The sequence below is a fragment of the Panthera onca genome, chromosome B2, assembly GCF_046562875.1.
Source record: "Panthera onca isolate mPanOnc1 chromosome B2, mPanOnc1 haplotype 2, whole genome shotgun sequence".
Classification (NCBI taxonomy): domain Eukaryota; kingdom Metazoa; phylum Chordata; class Mammalia; order Carnivora; family Felidae; genus Panthera; species Panthera onca.
In genome coordinates this window covers 5,591,597-5,613,278 of record NC_138343.1, presented here as the reverse complement: position 1 = coordinate 5,613,278, position 21,682 = coordinate 5,591,597, and the positions used below count along the sequence as shown (strand labels likewise).

General features: G+C 46.4%; 1 protein-coding gene across 2 annotated transcripts; it reads left to right on the top strand.

Annotated features, from left to right (window-relative positions):
• The first annotated feature begins 808 nt into the window (after positions 1–808).
• On the top strand, positions 809–20,567 carry NRSN1 (neurensin 1). Of its 2 annotated transcripts, none has more exons than XM_060614672.3 (4): positions 809–1,014; positions 2,778–2,856; positions 9,645–9,885; positions 19,124–20,567. In XM_060614672.3, the coding sequence occupies exons 3-4, from the start codon at positions 9,673–9,675 to the stop codon at positions 19,520–19,522; spliced, it is 612 nt and encodes a 203-aa protein (XP_060470655.3). In that variant the 5' UTR covers positions 809–1,014; positions 2,778–2,856; positions 9,645–9,672; the 3' UTR covers positions 19,523–20,567. The 2 variants fall into 2 exon arrangements, with proteins under 2 accessions (XP_060470655.3, XP_060470656.3); XM_060614673.3 differs by having other exon boundaries at positions 817–1,014; positions 9,688–9,885.
• Positions 20,568–21,682: the final 1,115 nt, after the last annotated feature.

The following is a 21,682-nucleotide window of genomic DNA, read 5'->3' as shown; positions in this document are numbered from 1 at the left end:
TGATGATTTAACGACTTAATACGCATATAATTAATATATACCTAACGTGTCTATAGCAATGCCTGCCTGGCACACAGTAAGCACTATATACATGTAACGTGTTGTTACTGTATGTGCAGAATGGCTGCACAAGTATTAACTATTTCAGCGATCATTTTCATTAAATGCCACTTACCAGTGGTCTGCAGAGTCTCCAGAAGCAGGGGTCATTGTATTCACATGCTAACCCGCCCACACCTACACACATTTCCCGAGCTATTCACAGGTAATTTCTAGTGTGCTCTTGCTTTCCCGCATCTGTGTGTGGGGTTTTCCTTGAAGAGCATCACTGAATTCACTCTCTTGACCGTTCTTCCATCTCACCCCATGACCTTGGGGTCAGGGGACCAGGTGAGGGGCTGAATGTGCCCAGGGGTGACACTGCCAGAAGGTTCTTTCAGAGGGGCTCCTCACCTCATGTCTCACCAAGGACAAAACTCAAGAGTCCGTAGAAGCCTCTGCACACCCCCAAATGTATCCCAAATGGGGCGGCGGCGCAAGACGCACACATTCACTTTAAAAATAAGCGTGCAGTGCACCTGCTGTGGCCAGGCGCTGTGCTGGGCGGGAGAAGGCACCAGGAGGGCAGGAGGGCAGAGCATGCTCCGGGTGCTGCGACGCTTCCCTAGGACACAGCGACCCGCCGCCCAGACGGCAAGCCGCCCCACCCCCGCTCCCTCCCAGAGCGCGACCAGGCGGAGACCGGACGGCGCACGCGCCCGGCGGGGCCCCGCCCACGCGCCGCCGGAGCGCGCCCGGCGGACGCACGTGGCCCTTCCGGCGGCCGCCGCAGCTGCGCGGGCCTCGGGCGCGCGGGCCGCCCAGCTGTCAATCACCAGCGGGCTGAGCTCCGCAAGGCGGGAGCTGCGGCGGCGGCGGCGGCGGCGAAGGCGGCGGCGATGATGGGACCCCAGCGAGAGATCTGCGGCTAGCTGGCTGCACTTGCTCCACGGGTCAGGGGATCGGAGGGGACAGGTAAAGCCTTGCGGACCCCAGGAGCGGTTTTCTACGCTCCATTCGTCTTTCTCCGGTTCTCCCTCTCCTCCCTCTCTCTCCTTCCTCTTTCCTCGCGCACAAATATTCATGTTCTTTCTGTGTCTGTCACACGTACTCCTTACTCATTCACGTCTGTTATTTGTGGACACATCTCTTTAAAAAGCATGCACATTAAAATCCGTGCACACATGCAAATTAGGGGTCGCCAACTCCATGCTTTTGTGGTTTGTGGTTTGTGTTACGTAAGAAGTGGGGAGGTATACAGGGAAAACTTTCCCGGGAGAAAAGAAAAGTTATATATTAGGTAAGAGTCAAATGTACGTATTTGGAGTTTGCAAAGCTGGTTTGATTTGTTTTCCGAGCTGAATTTAACCCTCGCTTGCCCTCCCCATTCCTTTGCCATATTCAAAGATACGTGAGTGCTTCGATATAATCTCAGGACCTACTTCTTTGTGTTAATTAGAAAGAGGAGTTGGGTGGGGGTGAGACCAAAGCTGATGACCTCAAGGAAAACAGAGCTGGAGTTAAACAGCTGGTGTCTACTTAATTACTGGCTCCTGGCTCTGTAGCAGAAATGTTTTCAGCACGTTGGAGAGATCCCTGGGCTCCAGACCAGGCCAGCCTTTAGTGAAGGGCATGTGTGGAGTCACTTCCTTCAGAGAAAAGGGGAAGGCGACAGATAAAATGAAAGGACGTTTAAATGAGAGAGACAGGCACTGATGAGAGAAAGAGAGAGAGAGAGAAAGAGAGAGAGAGAGGGAGGGAGGGCAGGGAGTGGAGGGACGGGGGGAGGACTTGTTTTCTTTTACTTATCCAGATCCAGGATTCTAATAAAATTTGCCTTTTTCTCACCAAAATCTGCTCACATACCATCTGCAAAACAAAATTTTAGAGCAAAGAAATGAGTCTTGAAGAAGGTTTGACTGTGGTTCATATCAACTCAAACTGGGAAATACTAAACACAGTTTGTCAGGCCTCACCTAGGTTTGCTCACCTCAAGTCTTTGAGGTTCTCTTGCAAATGGATGGAGAAGTATTCTTCAGAAAGAATTTTTAATGACCTCTTGAAAAACATCACCCAGCTATTATTTTATTTCATGATTAGAGTAATGTAGGAAGCCAATAGTTCTATAGCTGGCAATGGCTTTTTAATTAAATCTTGCATGGGCACCTGCTTTTCTTAGGCAGATGGAAAGTAAAATGATCCTGATAGGAAGAAATGGATATAGGAGTAAAAATCAACCCAATGAGTAAATCATCTAAAGAACCTTAAGAAGTCTAAAATGCATGTAAACAGATCAGAAAATACAATGGCTATAAGGTTAATGTATTTTATAATATAATGGAACAGGCAACGAATCAGTTCTAGAGTACCCAGGGAGCAAACAAACTTTGTATTTAGAATTTTTAAAATACACATGAATTAGTCTAGTTGGTATTATTGAGTAGTGGAATAGAATTGTACCAAAATAAGAATAGCATGTGTATAGTGTGTTATAGTTTACAAAGCCCTTTCATTTATGTTGTCTCATCTACCCTGTAAAAGTCTCATGAGAACCCCCTGAAAAGTTATAAAATATGAATACTTTTGTGAAAACAAGTATCTCCCCACTCTTCAACAAGAAGTCCTTTATCAATATGTTCGTCAACATTAAAATGACTCTCTACAGGTCATAAGAATGGCTTATGAAATTTAGATTTTTATCTGTATCGCATTCTGCAGAGATTTTTTTCCTTAAATAGGTTTGAAGGATGTGCCGTTAAGAAAGAAAGGTCAGAGACTAACAAGGAGAAGGAGAAGAGGAAGAGGAAAACTTCAAAGGTGAGACTCAAACCTTGTCACATGTAAATTCATAAGCACCTTTTGGTTTTCGTGTAGACAAGAGGTTTAAGGAGATTATAGGTTTTCTCTTCTCCATTTGGTTTTTGACATTGTATGCCTTACTTAAAAACACATCTTGAAGAAGTAAAGTAATAAGATTATTGCATATCATTATCCCTTTTTAAAAAATTGTCGAAGTGCTACATATCCCCTGACTTAGAAGGTATTAAAAAGTTCATCATAAGGAGCCACAATCCTTACCGGTACTGTTCCAAGACAATAAAATACCTCTGAAATGATCTGTTGGTAGAAACACATTTTCAAGTTTTAAGGTCATGCCTATGCAATTCCAGAATGCCTGATTTAAAAATGAAAAACCTGTTAGTAGGCTCTCATGCCTTCCTGTGTCCACACTGAGGCTAACTGAGTCCTTTAAGCAAGTTGGCCCTTTGGGTTTGGTGTTGGATCGATGATCTAAATCAGGTCTGTGCCTATACCTTGCAGCACTGGCTCTGTGGAAAAGTGGCTCTAATGGCAACGTCACTCTCATTATCTCAGAATGATTTTATGGGAGAGAAAAGCAGTATGAAAAATTGAATGATATTTCAAAGAGAATAAATAGAACAGGGCCCGTGCCTGGCCTCACCACTGACTCACGCATGGAGCCATGGAAAACACTAATCTCTTTGGCGCCTCAATTTCCTGCCTCTCTTCTCTCAAGGAGACCATGAAGACGAATAATATAAAGTCTGTGGTGTTCTTGGAGTTTCATGAGGCATAAAGACTTATTTCTACTTCCATGGCTATGAACCTTTTCCAAATAAAATAAAAAGTAATTGCATTTACTTGACTGAAATTCAAATTTCCAGCAAATTGGTACTGTAATGGACATAGAGATCATAATAATACGAATATGGGTTTACTTGCTGACAGAGGAATTGTTCAAGGCATTCTTAGCATGTGCACAGAGAAATCACCACTCACTGCAAATACCTGGTTTTGGTGCCCCCTTTTGTTGCATTTCTTGCTTCAGAAGCGTTTCTCCATCTAATCTAAGTGTCCACTGAGAGCAGACTGCCCCACTCATCTTATTATCCTCTCATAGTCTGGCACATAATTAGTGCTGTAAAAACAATGAAGGGAGGGAGGAATGAAAAAGGAAGGACCACTCAGGCCATCATCCGCACCAACCCACGTACAGCTTTGTGCCAAGAAGTTTCAACTCAAAGTGCTTGTCAACAGGACAGGAAAAGCCCCTACCCTCATGAAGCTCACAGTCTATCAAGTACACAGTCTGTCAGACCATTAACAAATAGACCACGTAATGGAGCACCAGATAGTTACAAGCACTATGAAAAGAAAGAAATTTGGACGAGAAGATAAAGAGTAATAGAGGGCCGACATTGAGTGTGCTAATTCCAGGAAGCCTCTCAGAAGAGTTTGGGTGGGGAGTTAAGGTCTGATTGTCTCTGCCTGTGGGTCTGGGGGACATGATAGGTGTGCTGTACTGCCAAGAATTGAATACCCATTTTAATGTATAACTGCATACAGTTGAGACAGATACCACAGACAGGTTATAAAAAGAAGAAACCCAAAGGGGCACCCGAGTGGCTCAGTCAGTTTTGCTGACAGCTCCGAGCCTGGAGCCTGTTTCAGATTCTGCGTCTCCCTCTCTTTCTCTGCCCTTCCCTCACTCGCACTCTGCCTCTGTCTCTTTCAAAAATCAATAAACATTAAAAAAGAAATAAAAAAGAAGGAGAAGGAGAAGGAGGAGAAGAAAGAAGAAGAAGAAGAAGAAGAAGAAGAAGAAGAAGAAGAAGAAGAAGAAGAAGAAGAAGGAGACAACCACCATGGATGGATCCTCACCTATTAACACCTAGAACGTCCTTCCCGGAGAATGAAGATAACTCCGTCTTCATAGATGACCAAACAGCCAGATGCTGAGGCTGCCTGTTCTCCATCATGATGGCCATGCTGGCATCCAGGACACAACAGGCTCCCTGGGGTGTTTATAAAAGGAATACTCACATGGACTCATTTAAGTACAACCCTGGAGAAGAGTTCCACTCACCACCCACGCCCCCCATTCACGCACCTCCTGGGACGTTAAGGCTTTCTCTGAAGAAAAGAGCCCTCCAGAATCCGTCACTCAACGACAGTCAAAGATACAACATTACTGTTTTTGCAGCTGCTACTCTAGCTATCCAGATTGCAAACACCAGATTTCTCATGAAAGCTTGCTCACTAAGTACATGCTGAGCCAAGCTAAAAAGCCTTTGTACCTACCTTCCATTCCTTATCAGCCCAAGTTTATTACATACTAATTACCCAGCTTTTAAAGTGACTTTATGAAGTGACACCATATATCCTCTTTATGATAGTAGAGGTGTCAGTCAACCAGGTAGATTCTAAATAGCCGTAGCATTAGGAGCACCTGGGTGGCTCAGTCGGTTAAGTGTCCGACTTCAGCTCAGGTCATGATCTCACGGTTCATGAGTTCGAGCCCCGCGTCGGGCTCTGAGGCTCTGTGCTGACAGCTCAGAGCCTGGAGCCTGCTTCAGATTCTGTTGTCTTCCTCTCTCTCTCTGCCCCTTCCCGGCTCGTGCTCTGTTTCTGCCTCTCAAAAATGAATAAATGTTTTTTAAAAAAAAATTTTTTTACCTACATAAATAAATAGGTGTAACATTTTCTTTATTGGGACAAAAAGTTAGTGGCTTCCTTATGAGGAATGTAAGGTTTTTGTACCAAAATCCTCACTGTAACAGGATATCTTTTAAAACTCCTGTTCTTTCTCATGATCATTCTCCTCTAAGAATGAATCCAATAAGTTACATATTTGGAAAGATGTATGGAACCTCTAAGATCCCCAAAGACTTAAGGGCACACCTCATTTCATGCGCGCTTTGCTTAAAGGTGCATTGCAGAGAATGTGTTTTTTTACAAATTGAAGGTTTGTGGTGAAATAAGTCTATCGGCACCATTTTCCCAACACGTTTGTTCACTCCCTGTCTCTGTGTCACATTTTTGGTGATTCTTGTCAGATTTAATCAAACTTTTTCATTACCGCTCTATTTGTTCCAGTGATCTGCAATCAGTGATCTTTGATGCTACTATTCTAACTGTTTTGGGGCGCCAGGAAGTGTCCCCATATAAGGCAGCAACTTAACCAATAAATGTCCTGTGTCTTCTAACTCTTCTACTGACAGCCGTCCCTCCATCTGTCTCCCTCTTTTTGGGCCCCCCTATTCCCGGAGACACAACAATATTGAAAGTAGGCCCATCAACACCTCTGGAGAGATCACTAGAGTTCAACTCAAAGAAAGAGTCCATTGATGTGGAAAACTTCATTGTTGTCTGATTTTAAGAAATTGCCTCAGCCATCCCCACGTTTAAGCAACCACCACCCTCATCAGTCAGCAGCCACCATCATTGAGGCTGAGACCTTCCACCAGCAAAAAGATTATGGCTCGCTGAAAGTTCAGAGGACGGTTAGCATTTTTTAGCAATAAAGTTTTTTTTTTTTCACTTAAGGTATGTACATGTTTTTAGACATAATGCTATTGCACCCTTAATAGACGATGGGATCATGTAAAAATAACATTTATATGCACCGGGAAACCAAAACCTTCATTTGACTTGTTTTATACGATGTTTGCTTTCTTCTGGGCATCTGGAGCCTAACCTGTAATACCTGCGATCCACCTGTACCATTTAGGCAACATACGCAATACTGAAGTAAGTTGTTAAACAGACAAACAATACACAGCCATTTAGGCTACTTAATACCAAGTCATTGGCCTCGCTAATAGCTTATACGCTCTTTTAAACTGAAGCTTCACGTGTACTATAATGGTCAAGAATTGGGGACAATCTGACAATCCATCAGTGAGAGTATGGGAGGAGGTGGGAAAACAGTAGACCCAGGTGTTTATCCCACAAAAATAATTGACTCCTTCTGTAAATGCATGACCAAAGACCCCTGGAAAAGTATCTCAAAGGAATTAGAGGTTATCTGGCTCAGCCATCTCATTTTAAGGGGGATAAAACCGTAGCTCAGGGAGGTTAATGAGTTTGCCTGCCATATCATGACCAATACATTGTAGATCAAGAACAAGGATTAGAACCCATTCTGTGTCCTGTGTGGTTAGCAAAGCATAGGCCATGTTCCTGTGCTCTGTATGTCTGGAGAAGTAAATAAGGCCCATTGGGATTCCTTTCCTGGAATGTATCTAACATCACTGGAAATCCATTCCGACTTAGAGTAGAGCCTTCCATCACTCAAGCCGAAAGAACATTTGTTTTATGACACTTTCTGTCTCTTTTATGATTTTACCCATATTTTGTTTAACAAAGTTGGATTACTGAGTCTTATCCTATAAAGCAGAAACATTCGACCTCGTGTATCAGAAACAGCTGTGCGGGTAGGACTACAATATGTCACAGCCCTGCTCTGCATCGAAGCTCAACTCTGAGGGAAAAAATGACTTCAGCATCGAAGGAAAATAACTCCTACTATTGCTATGAGGGATTTATTTTTGCTCCTGTCCTATTTTTGTCCTTTCTCCATGTTAAAGTCTCTGAGGCTTTGTAGGAAACCTGAAAATACATATTTGGATGAGTCGGTCTGATGATGCAAGTACATGATTCAGTCCATACTCCAGCTTTCGGTATTGTCACATTTCGTCTCCTCCCTGACTCATGGTGTGTGACCTTTAGCAGATGACTTTCCTGTGCCTCAGTTTCTTCAAAGACAAAGCAGAATTAGTCACATATGGCTCCCATCTCATCCCTTGACCGAAATTTTATTACAGTGTCTTAAAAGAAAGTGCCTTTAATATTATCCTACTTATGTATCATTAGTAATAGGCCCTTATTAATCATCTTCATTGTGTAAGCATCAAGTTAAAAGTACTGAAGAGATCATCCTAACATTTAAAATACGGAAACTAGGTTAACAAAAGAATTAGATCCATCAGGCTTTGCTGCTCTAATCAGGCAAAGTACATTCTAAAATCTTTATTTTTTATGAAATAATATCCTTGTGAAATGTTTAAAAGTTAGAAAAGAAATGTTTTAATCTCCTCCCCTGCCCTCTCTTCCTGGGTGATTTCTCCTGGCTGCCATATCTGAAACAGGGAGAAAGTCACTAAACATAGTGACCAACACTTAAAAATATGAGGTCACCATCAGTAGCATATGTCTGCATCATTTTTCTAAGATCGGGGCCATTTTCTTCATGAATTTGACTACATTTTCTAACCAGAACCTGTTTTTGGCTAACAGCACACCTTACAAGATAATCTTATGGATTCGCTTTGTGGCCATGGGACAGGAAAATGCTAACTATCTCTAGCTTCAACTTTGATTTTTGCCGCATAATTCTATCCAACCAAACTAAGTGGCCACACAGGGGCACTTGCCGGACCTTTAGGTTAATTTTTTCCTTGCTGATAGATACATATCGCTATGTGGTTTCTTGATAAGTAATTAGAAACATTTAATATGTCTTCTGTTAGCCTGGATTACAAGGCAGGCTCTGTGAGACCCCTTCTACATCGTTCCTCACTTTGTTATTTTGAGACTATGTCCACACGGGGAAAACCATCTGGAGGATAACTGGAAAATCGAAACAAGTATTTCACATTTCCAGCTACATATTTATCTGCCTATATGGAGAGAAGGAAACCAAATATCAAACAGAGAATTACTGAGAATTCCCTCACTCACCAAAATTGCTGTCTCTCAACAATTCCTTTTTTTTCCCCCATGAATTAATAACCAAATGCTTCTCTCCAAGGGTATTGATTAGGTCAAATCAGGTAGAAATTACCATCTTTTTTTAATATTTATTTTTGAGAGAGTGAGGGAGGGGCAGAGAGAGAGGGAGACAGAGAATCCAAAGCAGGCTCTGAGCTGTCAGCACAAAGCCTGACGTGGGGCTTGAACTCACAAATCGTGAGATCATGACCTAAGCCAAAGTCAGATGCTCGGCCGGCTGAGCCACACTGGAACCCCAGAAATTGTCATCTTTAAGAGGACAGAGACCCAAACAGCCCACCCAGTATGCACTTTCATTAACAATCCCCTGGCTTCTCGCATATACTAGCCACTTCATGCAACGCAGTGAAAGGCTGGGTCTACCCTGTCCATTATGCTCTATCATCCCACATGGACAGATGTATCCACAAATAACGACTTAAATATCTAGTGTTAGAGTCAGTGAGGTGTAAATTATTGGCTGAGCCATTTGTGATTAATAAAGCATGAAGCGTCGCTGCTCAGCAGCTTTCAAACACAGCTTCTGTACAACCTGACCATTAGCTAAGATGTTAGAACACGATCCATGAGATCTAAAAGCAAAACTGCAAACTGCTAAGAGTAAACTATGTATTTTCCACAAGGGAACATGGTTAAGCATCCGAGAGGACAACCCAAGACAAATTCCATCTGTAGCAAGGGAGAGTACCTGCCTAATTCTTTAACATGTGAGTGTAAAGACGACTGGATTCTACGGGATTAAAGATTTCTTGTCAACACAGTGAAAAATCTCAGCTTCTTGCCTTCGTTCGTGTGCTTCATGCTTAAGTTTCTGCATAATTTAAGTGAGCTGTGCTATTATGTCTCATTTCATTTATGGAGAACCAGTTTCTAGTCATTGAGTGTTTGGGGGTAATTTTGCATTAAGTAGAAAAGCAGAGCAGCTTTTAAGAAAAGCTCAAATAGACTTTCAAGTAGACTAACGTTACTCAGCCTGGTTCGCACCTTTAATATGCCTTTTAATCCTGAAGCCAGAGCTCATAGGGCTGATGGCTGTGGATGTTGTCATTCCAGCTGGGAAGGATGAGTTCTTGCAGCAACATCTGTGGGACCAAGCAAGCACAGGCCGCCCCTGAGGGCGGGCACCAGCGCTACGGAGTCCGGTCCTACCTGCACCAGTTTTATGAGGACTGTACCACCTCGATCTGGGAGTATGAGGATGATTTCCAGATCCAGAGATCACCTAACAGGTGGAGCTCAGTATTCTGGAAGGTAAGGAAAGAGGTTAAACATAAATAGGTATCACTGTCATCATTGTTAACTATTTTTGCTACTGTTATTCATGTGCCGCTAAATTCATCAACCGTGAGGACGTCCATAGGCAAAACATTATACACTTCCAGCCCCCCCGACCCCCCGCATAGGCTTGGTAATTATCATTTAACAAATTACAGCAATTATGAAAAAGGAATCCTTGGGTGCTGCGAGAGAGTTAATGCTGAGACATAATACAGTGGTCAGTATGCCAGCCCTGCCTCTGCCAGACCCGTGCTCATGAGGCTGTGAGCTCCAGCTTCTTTGAATGAAGGCGCCCCACCAGACAGTGCATTCGGTCACTCATCGTGTCATCAGTGAGCTCCTGCTCCGTGCCAAGAAGTTGCAAAGTGCTAGAGGTTAAAGCGGTGAACAGAAAGGAAAGCCCTTTGCAACCCATTGTGGGGAACGGACCATAAACAAATAAACCACATGAGAGAATGTCAGGTAGTGACAGCTGCTATGGAGAGAAATAAACTGGGACAAGAGGGCAGGGAGTGACAGAGGCCTGGAACTTAGTGTGCTGATCCTAGACAGCCCTTTGGAGGAGACGGCACTTAGCAAATAACAGCATGAGTGCAGGGAACAGACCTATTACCTGGCTGAAGGCCCTTCTGGGCCAGGAAAATAGCAAGTCCAAAGCTCTGAAATGGGAACAGATTTGGTGTTTGAAAAGTAACAAAGAGGTGCAGTCTGGCTGGAGTGGATTGAGAGGGGGGAAAAGGATCCAGAAAAATAACAGGACACAGATGATTTAGAGCCTTGTGGATGATAATGAAAACCTTGGCTTTTACCTTGAGAGAGATGGGAAGCCCACCTGAGCATTTTAAGTGGAGGAGTGACATGATCTGACTGATATTTTAACTGGATCATTCTAACTACAGTATGGAAAATAGGTTATAGGAGGACAAGGGTATATGGGACACTATGAAAGAATCCAGTCAAGAGATGATGATGGCTTGGATGGTGGTAGTAGAGATGGGGAGAAGTAGTCCGAATTAGCACGAAGTTTGAAGAGCAAGCCATCAGGACGTGCGGTGAAGTAGACGAAAGTAGAAAGAGTCAAGCATGACTCCAAAGCACGCAACCTGAGCCATTTAGAGAACGGTGTTACAATTTTCCGGGATGAGGAGCACAGGGAGAGCAGTGGGGACGGTGGGGAACCAAGAGTTTGACCATGGCCATGATACATCAGAGCTGCCTGTGGGGATCACATCAGACACGTGAGTGGGGCTCTCTGGTGGCACTTGAAACGCAGCTCACGGATTGGGAATCCCTGACATACAGAACATATAAGAGGCGCCAGACTAGACAAGATGACCCAGGAAGAGAATATGGACATGGAGGAGAAGAGGGCATTGGGATGTCTGAACACTTAGAAATCAAGAAAAGGGAAAGGATTTAGGAAGTGATGCTGAGAAGACGCAGCTGTAAGGGCGGGGCTTCTGGTCCCCTCCAGCTCGGGGATCCCGATCATCTTCAACTCTCTCCCAGAAGATCCCAGAGAGTTTTACCTTGATATTGTCCAACACTTATAATGTATTGGTAATACAGTTTAATAAGAGGCAGTGTCACATACTGGTTATGAGCACAGACTCTGTCCCCAGATTACATGGGTTCAAACCTCCGCTCTTCCATTTAATTGGCTGTACCTTTGGGCAAGTTATCTGACCTTATTGGGCCCTCATGGTGATGCTACTGGGTAAAGTTGTGAGAGGTAATTAAGATAATACTTACAAAGAGCTCAGCACAATGTCTAGTGTGCACTCAAGCATTCGTGTATTAACTACTATTACCAGATGTCATATGGCACATTGGGTCCTGAACTGGAAATAAAATTTGAAATCTAGTTAATAAATAAAGTACTGGGTAACATAGTTGTTAATACGGATTACCCAAGACCTGCGTTAATTTAACATCTCACTACTGTCATGTAGTCTGTATTCAAATTGGTTGAGCCCGCATCCTTGCCCTGTAGAAATGTCATCTCTGATGAATCCTTACTGGCGGGGACAGACGAAATACATAGCCAAGCTTGGCACATCTTGTATTTACCCAGTTAAGTGGGTGGTTGCTTTCCTATGTGTCAAAAAAACAAATATTTGCCTGACAGATCTGTTGTGCCAAGAGCGTAAAATGCCACTGTCATACAGGATATTGAAAGTGTTCTCATGGTTCCAAAGCACTCGCGGTGTGATTGGAGAAGCTGTAAATCTGTCAGACAAGATATAGGTATGGACTTAAAATAAAGAACCTGCAGTAAGTTACCAACCCCAGAACTCGAATTTCAGGACGTTCTCCCTTCTAGTTTACACAAACAAGATTCACAAGTATTTGTTCCCTGTTGTGCTGGACCTAGTTCAGAGTCTAAAAACAGGCAAAAGTCCATGGCCTCCTGGACTTGTGCCAGATGATATTTCAGCATAATCCAAATCCTAGACCCAGATCCTAATCACAAAACACCAGACTGGGCATTCAGAAGCTTGTAGTCAACCTGAATCACCTAAGAAATCATGGAATTCATGGTCTTAGAGACTCACCTCTACCAAGGGAATAAACGAACTGGTCTTCTGTTTCCTCCTGGGGAATACGAGTGAATGTATTCCAGCGGGTTTATGAAGTGCTTTGTATCAATACAGAGAAAAGCACTGATTGTGCACGTTTCCATTATGATTCTTTTTTATGGTATTTTTCTATCATTTCAAACTGCATCTGTAGGTGGTTCAAGTTATGGGCTTCCCATTTCCGCGTTCCCAATGACGTGGGGCTAACGTCTTGTTGGTCTCCTGCCAGGGGCTAAGTCCGCGGTGCCTCAGCAGGACTCTGCCCCTAAGCCAGCTCCTTAGGAGGCAGCAGCATGGAGGGGTTAATGAGCATGGAGATTGAGTCACATGGGCCCGAGTTAGAATATTTGCCCTGTCACGTGGATCTACACAACCTGTATCTCACAATGCTATCCTCCCTCCTCCCTTCTCCCTCCCTCCCTTCCCCTTCCTTCCTTTTCCTTCCTTCCCCTCTCCCTCCCTTCCTTCCTTCCTTTTCCTTCCTTCCACTTCCTTCCTTCCTTCCTTTAGTTTGTTCCTTCCTTCTTTCCTTCCTTCCTTTTCCTTCCTTCCTTCCATCCTTTCTTCCTTCCTTCCTTCCTTCCTTCCTTCCTTCCTTTTCCTTCCTTCCTTCCTTAGGTTGTTCCTTCCTTCCTTCTTTCCTTCCTTCCATCCTTCCTTCTTTCCTTTTCCAAGAATGTTTATATGTCCACTATGTATAAGGTTACGTGGTAGGCTCTGGGATTCATTTGTGAATAAGACCCTACTCTTCACTTGTGAGTTAGATACCGCCTTGACCTGAAGGAGCCCACAGACAAATAAGGAAGGTAGACATGTCCACAGACAGTTACGATACAACGTGATAAACATGGCCCTAAAAGCAGTCACGGTACTTACCCGGAGCACAGGGACTTGGGGGGCAGGGAGGATCCGATGCAGCCTGGAGAATGGCTCCCCAGAGAGATCACCCGTGAACAAGTGGGAACTGGGCATCCTGCTAGGAAGAAATCTATTCCAAAAGCTGTGTGTGAGAGATGATGGCACGATCAGGAAACCGCAGACAGCTCAGTACGCCCGGGGCAAACATTCAGAAGTTGGAGGAGAGGGGTCGAGAGGTGAACGGGGGAATGTATAACTAGGGCCCGATCACAGACGACTTGGAAAGGCTTTGAAATCGAAATCTCTAAATAAAAAATTAAAAAATAGAAATTTCTCCAGAACCTTCCAGCTTGAGTACAGCAAGGGGGCAAGTTCATAAACCTAGGCTTTCTGGATCACCACATGGTTGCCTCAGCCACAACCAATTTATCCCAGTGCCTGCAACACCTGCCGTCTGCAAAAGCCCCTGTGACCTGGTCCCACCTACTCCCTACCACTCACTGTGCTGCCCAGAAATCCATCAGGCTGTGGTGGCACTTTTCTTTCTTACCCTTGCACTTGACCTTGACTAAGGCTGCTGCCACCTGCTTGTGCAGCCAAGCACCTCAGTAAGGCAGGTATAAAGGAATGGGAGCTGTCCACTCACTCCCGATCATGCGTTGCTTACCTCAGGGCCATTCCCCTCCTTACCTTCTCCTCAGCCCACGTCAGAGACCTCTCAAAGGGTGCTCCACTCAGTGTGCAGGTGCAAAGTAAGACTGCCACCCCCGCAGCCTCACTGGCCGTGAGGGTGACTCTGGCCCCTCTCTTTTCTCTCAAGACCCTCCTCCCATCTGTCCCAATCACTCCGGTTTCCCCCCTGAGCTAAGTCAGAGTTGAAACTTCTGTCTTAGATTTTTTCTTCAAAGCTTTGCTAGATATTATGGAGTTGGTCTTACACTAGAAATGAGAGAAGCTCAGGGCGCCTAGGTGGCTCAGTCAGTTAAGCATCCAACTTCAGCTCAGGTCACGATCTCATGGTTCCTGGGTTCGAGCCCTGTGTCAGGCTCTGTGCTGACAGCTTGAATATTTTGGGTCTGAGGAGCCGTTGGGACATTTTTGTGTCAGTCCTCCTATTGGCTGTCAGGAATACAGGGCTAGCACCCAGGAAGGGAATCCAGACTAGAGCTGACGATTGGAAGGCATCAGTGTATCAGTAGGAGTTGAAACTACAGCCAGAGACTCGACCCTAGAGAGATCATCTTGAACAAGAGATGTGGGTCAAGGGGGACCCCTGGGGAACGCCAATAATTTAAAAACATCTGGCAAAACAGTTTGAGAGTGAGTCATTAAAGATGTAGAAACAGGAGACAGTTGTGTCAGGGAAAATAGGTGAAGGTTTTAAGAAGACCCCAGTGCTTAACATCAATGACCACAGAATATTTAAATGAAGTAAGAAAAGAAAACCCGAATCGGCTTTGACAATGAGGAGGTCATTAGTGACTTCGGAGAAACCAGCTTCAGTGGAGTTGTGGGACTGAGCTCGGATATCAAGGGTTGGATGAGTTCAAGCAGTAGCTAGAGGGAGACTCAAGGATCCGGAATCGCTTTGGAAGATGGAAACAAGTGACTGTGTTCACGGGCTGGAGGGACAGAGCCTCCATAGGGCAGAAGACCACGTGGGTGGCCAGGTAAAGTGTGAGGAAGGACCTGGACCACAGCCAGGCGGGGGTTGCTGTTCTGTAAAGCCCAGGGTCCCCACAAGCAGGTCAGGCCAGGACATCCCTCGGGGTTGACTTCTGTCTTGTTGTACCTCCCCTGAGCGCTACCTGGAGGCCAGCTGGCTCTTTCCACATTCAGCTCTGTCCGGCTCCTCCCCATTCCTCCTGCCCTGCTAGCTCTGGCTTCCAGTGGTCATTACCACGTCCTCTCTGCCCGAACATCTGCGCCCGCTGCTCTGGCTGCCAGCCTGCTTTGAGGAGTAAACAGAGGTGTGCTCCGACCTCATTGGCTTGCACAGAGACAGTGACGGGGACGTTGGTCAGAGCTCCAGCAGGCTCTGGCTGGTGGCCTCCAGCAGCAGGATCTTTGGAATCCAGGTCCTCCTCCCTGTCCGTTCCCCCTTTCCAGCCGCAGACACTGGATTTTCACACATCCCCCCCACCTCCCCACAGCCAGGAGTCCCTGTCCTCGTGGCCATCTGTGAGGTCTGTCACAGCTGAGAGAGGCCCTTCTCTCTTGGCACTGGGCTGAGCTAACCACCAGGTGCACCAGGCTGCCCTGCCAGGTCCCAGGGTCCCCTCACCCCATGGTGTTCCAGTTCTCTGCATAAAGCCAGGCCCCTAAGAACCTCTGCGCTGCATTTTTAAAACTCTATTTAATAGAGCCCCCTTCCCTGTAGACCGAGGACCACCTCAACTTGGAACTGTGTCCCGGGACCATTTTTACGGCTCTGTACGACATCACTCCCCAAATCTTTCTTCCTTCCGATGCATCCCATCATCCCGTCACGCTGTCAGACTCTCAGTTAAGACATAGCGTTCTTCAGATGCCATGGCTGCCCCTCCAGTCCTACCATCCCTCGCTCTTCCTGGCGTGTTTTCACAACGTTGAGGGTCCTCTCTGGCCACATGTCTTGAAGGTCCCCTTTAGACTTGTGTGGACGGCACCTCCCAGATCCTAGGAGTTGGCTGTTGGCCACCATCGTGCCCCCCTCCACGGAGGGCAGGCCCCTCTCTGACACTCTGACTCAACAGGGAAAAGGGAGAAAGTTCAGGGAGGCCAGCCACTTTCCAGTTCTGCAAGTGATCAGAGCTCTGCCATCTGCAAAGCGTGGCTCGCCTTGTAGCTTCTGAGTGAGCTTCCAGGACTGGATTTTAATCGATAAAGCACTGCTCAGTTGGGGAGCAGCGCTGCTCTGAGAATCAGTCACCTGGCTCTGCAGTCAGCAGCCTGGAGGTTCCAGCCAGTCAGTTAGGAATATTTATAGAGTTCAAGGCGGGAACGCGAGATGCGGTGATCAAGACAGAAATAGAAGACCTGAGCACTGACCTTAGGTGCTCTTCAGAACCCCAGAACCCAAGATGGATACGTTCCTGCAGAGTCCTGAGTGTTTGAGAATTAGTCCAGTTCTCAAGGAGGAAGGTGATTTAGTGACATATGAAGCATGTCACCATGGATATTTAAGTTAGTTTATGCATTCAGAATTTTCCAATGTGACTCATTTTTCAGGTTATAAATAATGGTTAGTCTTTGGAGGTGAATTTGCCTCCATTTTTAGAAAAATGTAGAAAGCCATCCAAAATATTATATTTTACAACCCAACTTTTCCTATAGTGCTTAAATCTTATGTAGAATAGTTTCTGGGTTTTTTTTTTTTTTTATTTCAAAAGACATTATATTGACTCTTTTCCAGTTTCTTTACAATCATGGAAATCTGTCCCTATATGGTGACTAAAACTCTGTTGTAATTTTAAAAATAATAATAATAGCAGATAATGTACAAATAGTAACTGGTGAACTATGGTGGGGAGAATAGAAGTGGAGCAGGGGACCTGGGTTCGAGCCCAGTCGCACCACCTGCTAGCTATAGGACTTTGACCTCCACTTCTTCAACCCTACAAACCCCAGGGTCTTATAGGTGAGGTGGGAAAAAAATACCTACTTTTTGTAAGATGCTGGTGATGATCAAGTGAAAAACATCAAACACTGTGCCTAGGTCTTCATAGACACCCAATAATACTAGCTAGCTCTCCGACAGATTTGTGAATATGTTTTCCTTCTATTATCCAAAGTAATAAAGAATTACTGATGTATCACCCTGAAACTTAATAAATAAGTTAAATAAATATAGTTTAAATTCAAAGCTCTAGATTAAATGGTGTTATGCATTTGGCTAGGAATAGGAGAAAATGAAAATGTGTTTAAAAAATAAGTAACTATATTAGCTGTTCTGGGGTCCAAGTGCCCAGAGATTGTTGTAGCTCTGTGGCCAACATTTCACAAGAATGCATTTCCAAGTAGATACCATAATAGCTACTTACTGCTTAGCCAGGCACTGGGCTAAGTGCCTTTGAGCATGGCCTCACTTAGTCCTCGCTAGAACTCCACGAGGCAGTAGGTATGATTATCATTTATCATTTTGTAGATGGGGAGATTAACGGTGAGAGTGTTTAAGTAAGTTTCCTCATATGACTCAAGTCCTGGTTGGCAGTGCTGGAACCCAAGCCTGGATCTGTTCATTCCCAACCTCCAAGCCACCAAACAGCAAACAATACTCTCCCTCTTCAGTGTGTTCCATTCTATTCCAACCTGAGCTGACGCAGTCTCATCTTCCACCTGCTACTCCTAGAGCTTCTCAACATCTGCAAGGGGAGCCCAAATAACTACATGTGAGAGGAGAAAGGACACTGGCCTGGAGCTCACATCTGTGGCTTCTAGCCCTGACTCCGCAACTTGCTAGCTGTCATCCCTCCCTCCCTCCATCCCTCCCCCACTCCATCCATCCATCCATCCCTCCCTCCATCCACTTGCTAGCAGTGACCTACCCTCCTCAAGGCTACATTTCCTGACCTGTAAACTAGCAATCATGGTTCCTTCCCACTAACTTGGGAAATGGGTGAATAGTTATATGATCGCCAGTGACCTCCGTCCAAATCACCAGAAAGATACCTATATGTTGGACGAGTTGAGTTTATCACTCATCACAGTGAGAGAGGTGATACCAGAGGGTCTCCTAGGGTATTTCAGTAAGAGGATGAGGAAGGATGTATTCTAGGATGTGGGCCTTGGGTGGGCGATTTGGGGGGAGGGGGTCTACAGGAGCCAGAGTTCCCTCTGGATTGTCAGGGCTGATTCTATGGTTGGATAATAAATAATTAATAAGTATTATCTATAGGGAGGGCAGACCAGGGTGGGACTAAAGCTGTACTTGGTAATGAAGCAGCCGTCATTTATATGAATGGGGGGAAGGGAAGGCATTTGATATTTTGTGGTTTGCACAATGACCTTGTTTTTGTCTGCGCTTAGACAAAATGATGACACAGACTTGTTTTGTGTCACTTCGTCATGGGTACAGAGGGAGCCTGTCTGATGTTGATGTTCTGTGACACAAATCCTGTCAAAGGAGAACAATGTGGCATCGCTGGGAGCTCCCGGCCAGCTTCCCACGGCATCAAGGTCTAGTGGATAGAGTTAGGCTAGTTCCTGGATGTCAGGCCTGCTTTAGTCTTCTTCAAAGACCAAAGGAGAGGGGCGCCTGGGCGGCTCAGTCGGTTAAGTGCCCAACTTCGGCTCAGGTCATGATCTCCCGGTTCATGGGTTCAAGCCCCCCGTCAGGCTCTGTGCTGACAGCTCAGACAGAGCCTGGAGGCTGCTTCAGATTCTATGTCTCCCTCTCTCTCTGCCCCTCCCCTGCTCGCACGCTGTGTGTGTGTGTCTCTCTCTCAAAAATAAGACCTTAAAAAGAATTTTTTTAACCCAGATATTTCCAAAAAAAAACAAAGACCGAAGAAGACCACGTAAGCCAAAGGTGGCCTTGTCAGCTGCAAAGCATCGTACGAACAGCTCAGAGGGAAAATCAGGGCAGTGCTGCAGATTCCAGTCGGTATTAAAATCAGAAAGGTCCCTCTTCACTTTCTTTTATAACTGGGAAGTTATGTAGGCTTCTCCTAAAATTTGGGGTGAGTGGGAATGGAATATTAACTTCCCTCCAACAACGAGGCCTGCCCTGGGAGGGCTCGGGAGAGCCCAAGCACCGAGCTCACCCTGTCCTGCTTGGCTGTGTCTTTCTCCAGGTCGGACTCATCTCCAGCACGGTCTTCGTGATCCTTGGACTGACTGTCCTGGCGGCGGGCTTTCTCGTGCCCCCCAAGATCGAAGCCTTTGGCGAAGCCGATTTTGTGGTGGTCGACACCCATGCTGTCCAGTTTAACAGCGCTCTTGACGTGTGCAAGCTGGCGGGGGCCGTTCTCTTCTGCCTCGGGGGCACGTCCATGGCAGGGTGCCTGCTGATGTCGGTGTTCGCCAAGAGCTACTCCCAAGAAGAAAAGTTCCTTCAGCAGAAGTTTAAAGAGCGAATTGCAGACATCAAGGCCCACGCCCAGCCCGTCACAAAAGCTCCGGGCCCGGGGGAAACCAAGATTCCGGTCACTTTGTCCAGGGTTCAAAATGTGCAGCCTGTAGCGGCAACCTGAAATGCGCCCCACCCCAGGCTCCCCTCTCTGGTCACTCGGTGTTCACAGGGGGCGGGGGCGGGCTTTGAGATGATGGGGCTTGGGCTTCACTGGCCCCCCGCCGGGGCTCGGCCACGGGCGGCCCGGGCGCTGAGCTCACCTGTGCTCCGTGCAGGTGGTTCAGGTGGTTCAGGTGGGGGTGAGGCGACCTGTCTGCTTGCACCAAGCTGCCGAGAGGGTGCTTCCGTGTGTCCCCCGGGCGCCCTTGGGAGCTCCCCCAGTTATCGTGACTCTGTCGTCTCCCGCGTTAGTGATTGTCACCCAAACGTTAGTCCTTTAACGCATCTTAACATGAGGTTAGAGATCAGATGCGAACGTACCGGAGTTCTCCACAAATCTTTTGCTTGTTTGTTTTCTCCAGTTTTTTTCTTTCTTTTTTTGTCTCCACACTTGGAAAGCTAAAATTGCCAACTTTAGAATCTTGGGGAAGAAATTAACATTAGGGGTATCTATGCAGTGTCCACGGGCCAGGGAACGAGATGCTACGACTGACTAGCTGTGTGACCTTGGGGGATTTAACCTCCCTGCCTCAGTTTCCCCATCTGTGTGACAGAGATCCCGGACTGCGGTGTCAGAGATTCCCCTTTTCCTGTGTGTCCTCGTGTCTCTCCAAGGACATGTCTGCGACGTCCCCGTGGCTCTCTCCTCAGTGGGACCGTTTCAGATCTGCACTCCCAGAAAACTCTGAGTCAGCACCTACTTACCTGTCAGTATCCAACCCCAGCAGTTTACCCAGTGCTGTCGTGTTTTTATAAAGACAAAAGTAAGCCATCCTCGAGGTGAGTCGGTATCAACTTCTAAAAGGGTTTTCTCTCTCAAGTAAGATGTTTCACGCTGCGGCAAGACGCTCGTCTCGTCCCTATGCACTTTCACTGGATCTGTGGATCGAAACCGGACGGAGGGACGCGCGACCGCGGTCTTCTCTCAGAATCTGTGCCACCTTCCAGTTCTGTCTCTCTTTTCTGTCTCCCTTCCCTGGATAAATAAAATATGTGAACGAGCGGAATCTGAGGTGCACCTGTCACTCCCTCAGAGTCTCTGTCCTGAGGCCGAACAAGCTCAGGTTCCCCCGGCGACACGGAAGAATAAAAGCGGTTAGCGCTCTGGGGGCACGCTGCTCCTTGCGCACAGTCCAGCAGGAAACGCAGGGCGAACCAGATCGTCAACAAGGGGCGCTGGCCAGATAGGGGAGAGACCATCCCGGTTCCTCAGGTTCTCACCTTGCTGTGAACATAGCATTTTACTTTTATTCTTTGAAGCCTTTTACAAGCCCCAAGCATCTGTTCAAGGCAACATCATTTGAAGCCTCGTACCGATGATTCTTGGAGGAGACTTGAGTTGTAAAAGCCTCTAGAAAGAACAATCATGTCGGTGGGGCTTGGGGAGCTGTAGGTACAAGCATGATAAGAGCCATAAAACAGCAGCTCTGTTCCCCCCCAAAGACCTAAGAGAAACCAGGATACAGAGAGAGCAGAAGCTGAGTCCGAAAACACACGCCCCATCTTTCCTGTCCTGCCCAGGCTTTTGAGGGGCAGGTACTTGCGAGGCCCCTCACGATGCCCTCGGGAGGGATTGCAGGTGTTCTCGGGAAGCAGAAGAATGAGCAGCACAGTTTTATCTTTGAAAAGAGCGTAGACCATGTGTACTCACGGAGAGCAGCCCGGGTACTTTTTAAAGCCAGAGTGGGCTTAGAGAGCAGAATGGTCTTAGAGCCTTAGTGTGATGCTCTTGCTGGGAGCCAGCCTCTCGGCCCCAGTATTGACATTCCCACAGCAGTGCGTAAGTGCATGGCCGTTGGCTGGGGAGGGAAGCCGGGAAGGCCACGCTCGCTCTGTAACCAGAGGGACCGAATGGATTCTGGCCCAGACGTGTGCAGTTGGTCCAAGCCCTAGATGATACGGGCCCGCCAGCAAGTGCACAGATGCCCCAGTGATGGGCCCTGTGGCCTCGCAGGGCACCCCCGTGTCTCTACGGTGGCTCTGTGTGGTTAGTAAGCTTACCCTCATTCTTTCGAAAATCTGCCTTTCTAAACCTTCCACACATCGGACCACATCCTGTAATTCAAAGTTACCTACAAGCTGAACCCCTCTTGCAATGGCCCATTAGTCCATTCTGGACCCC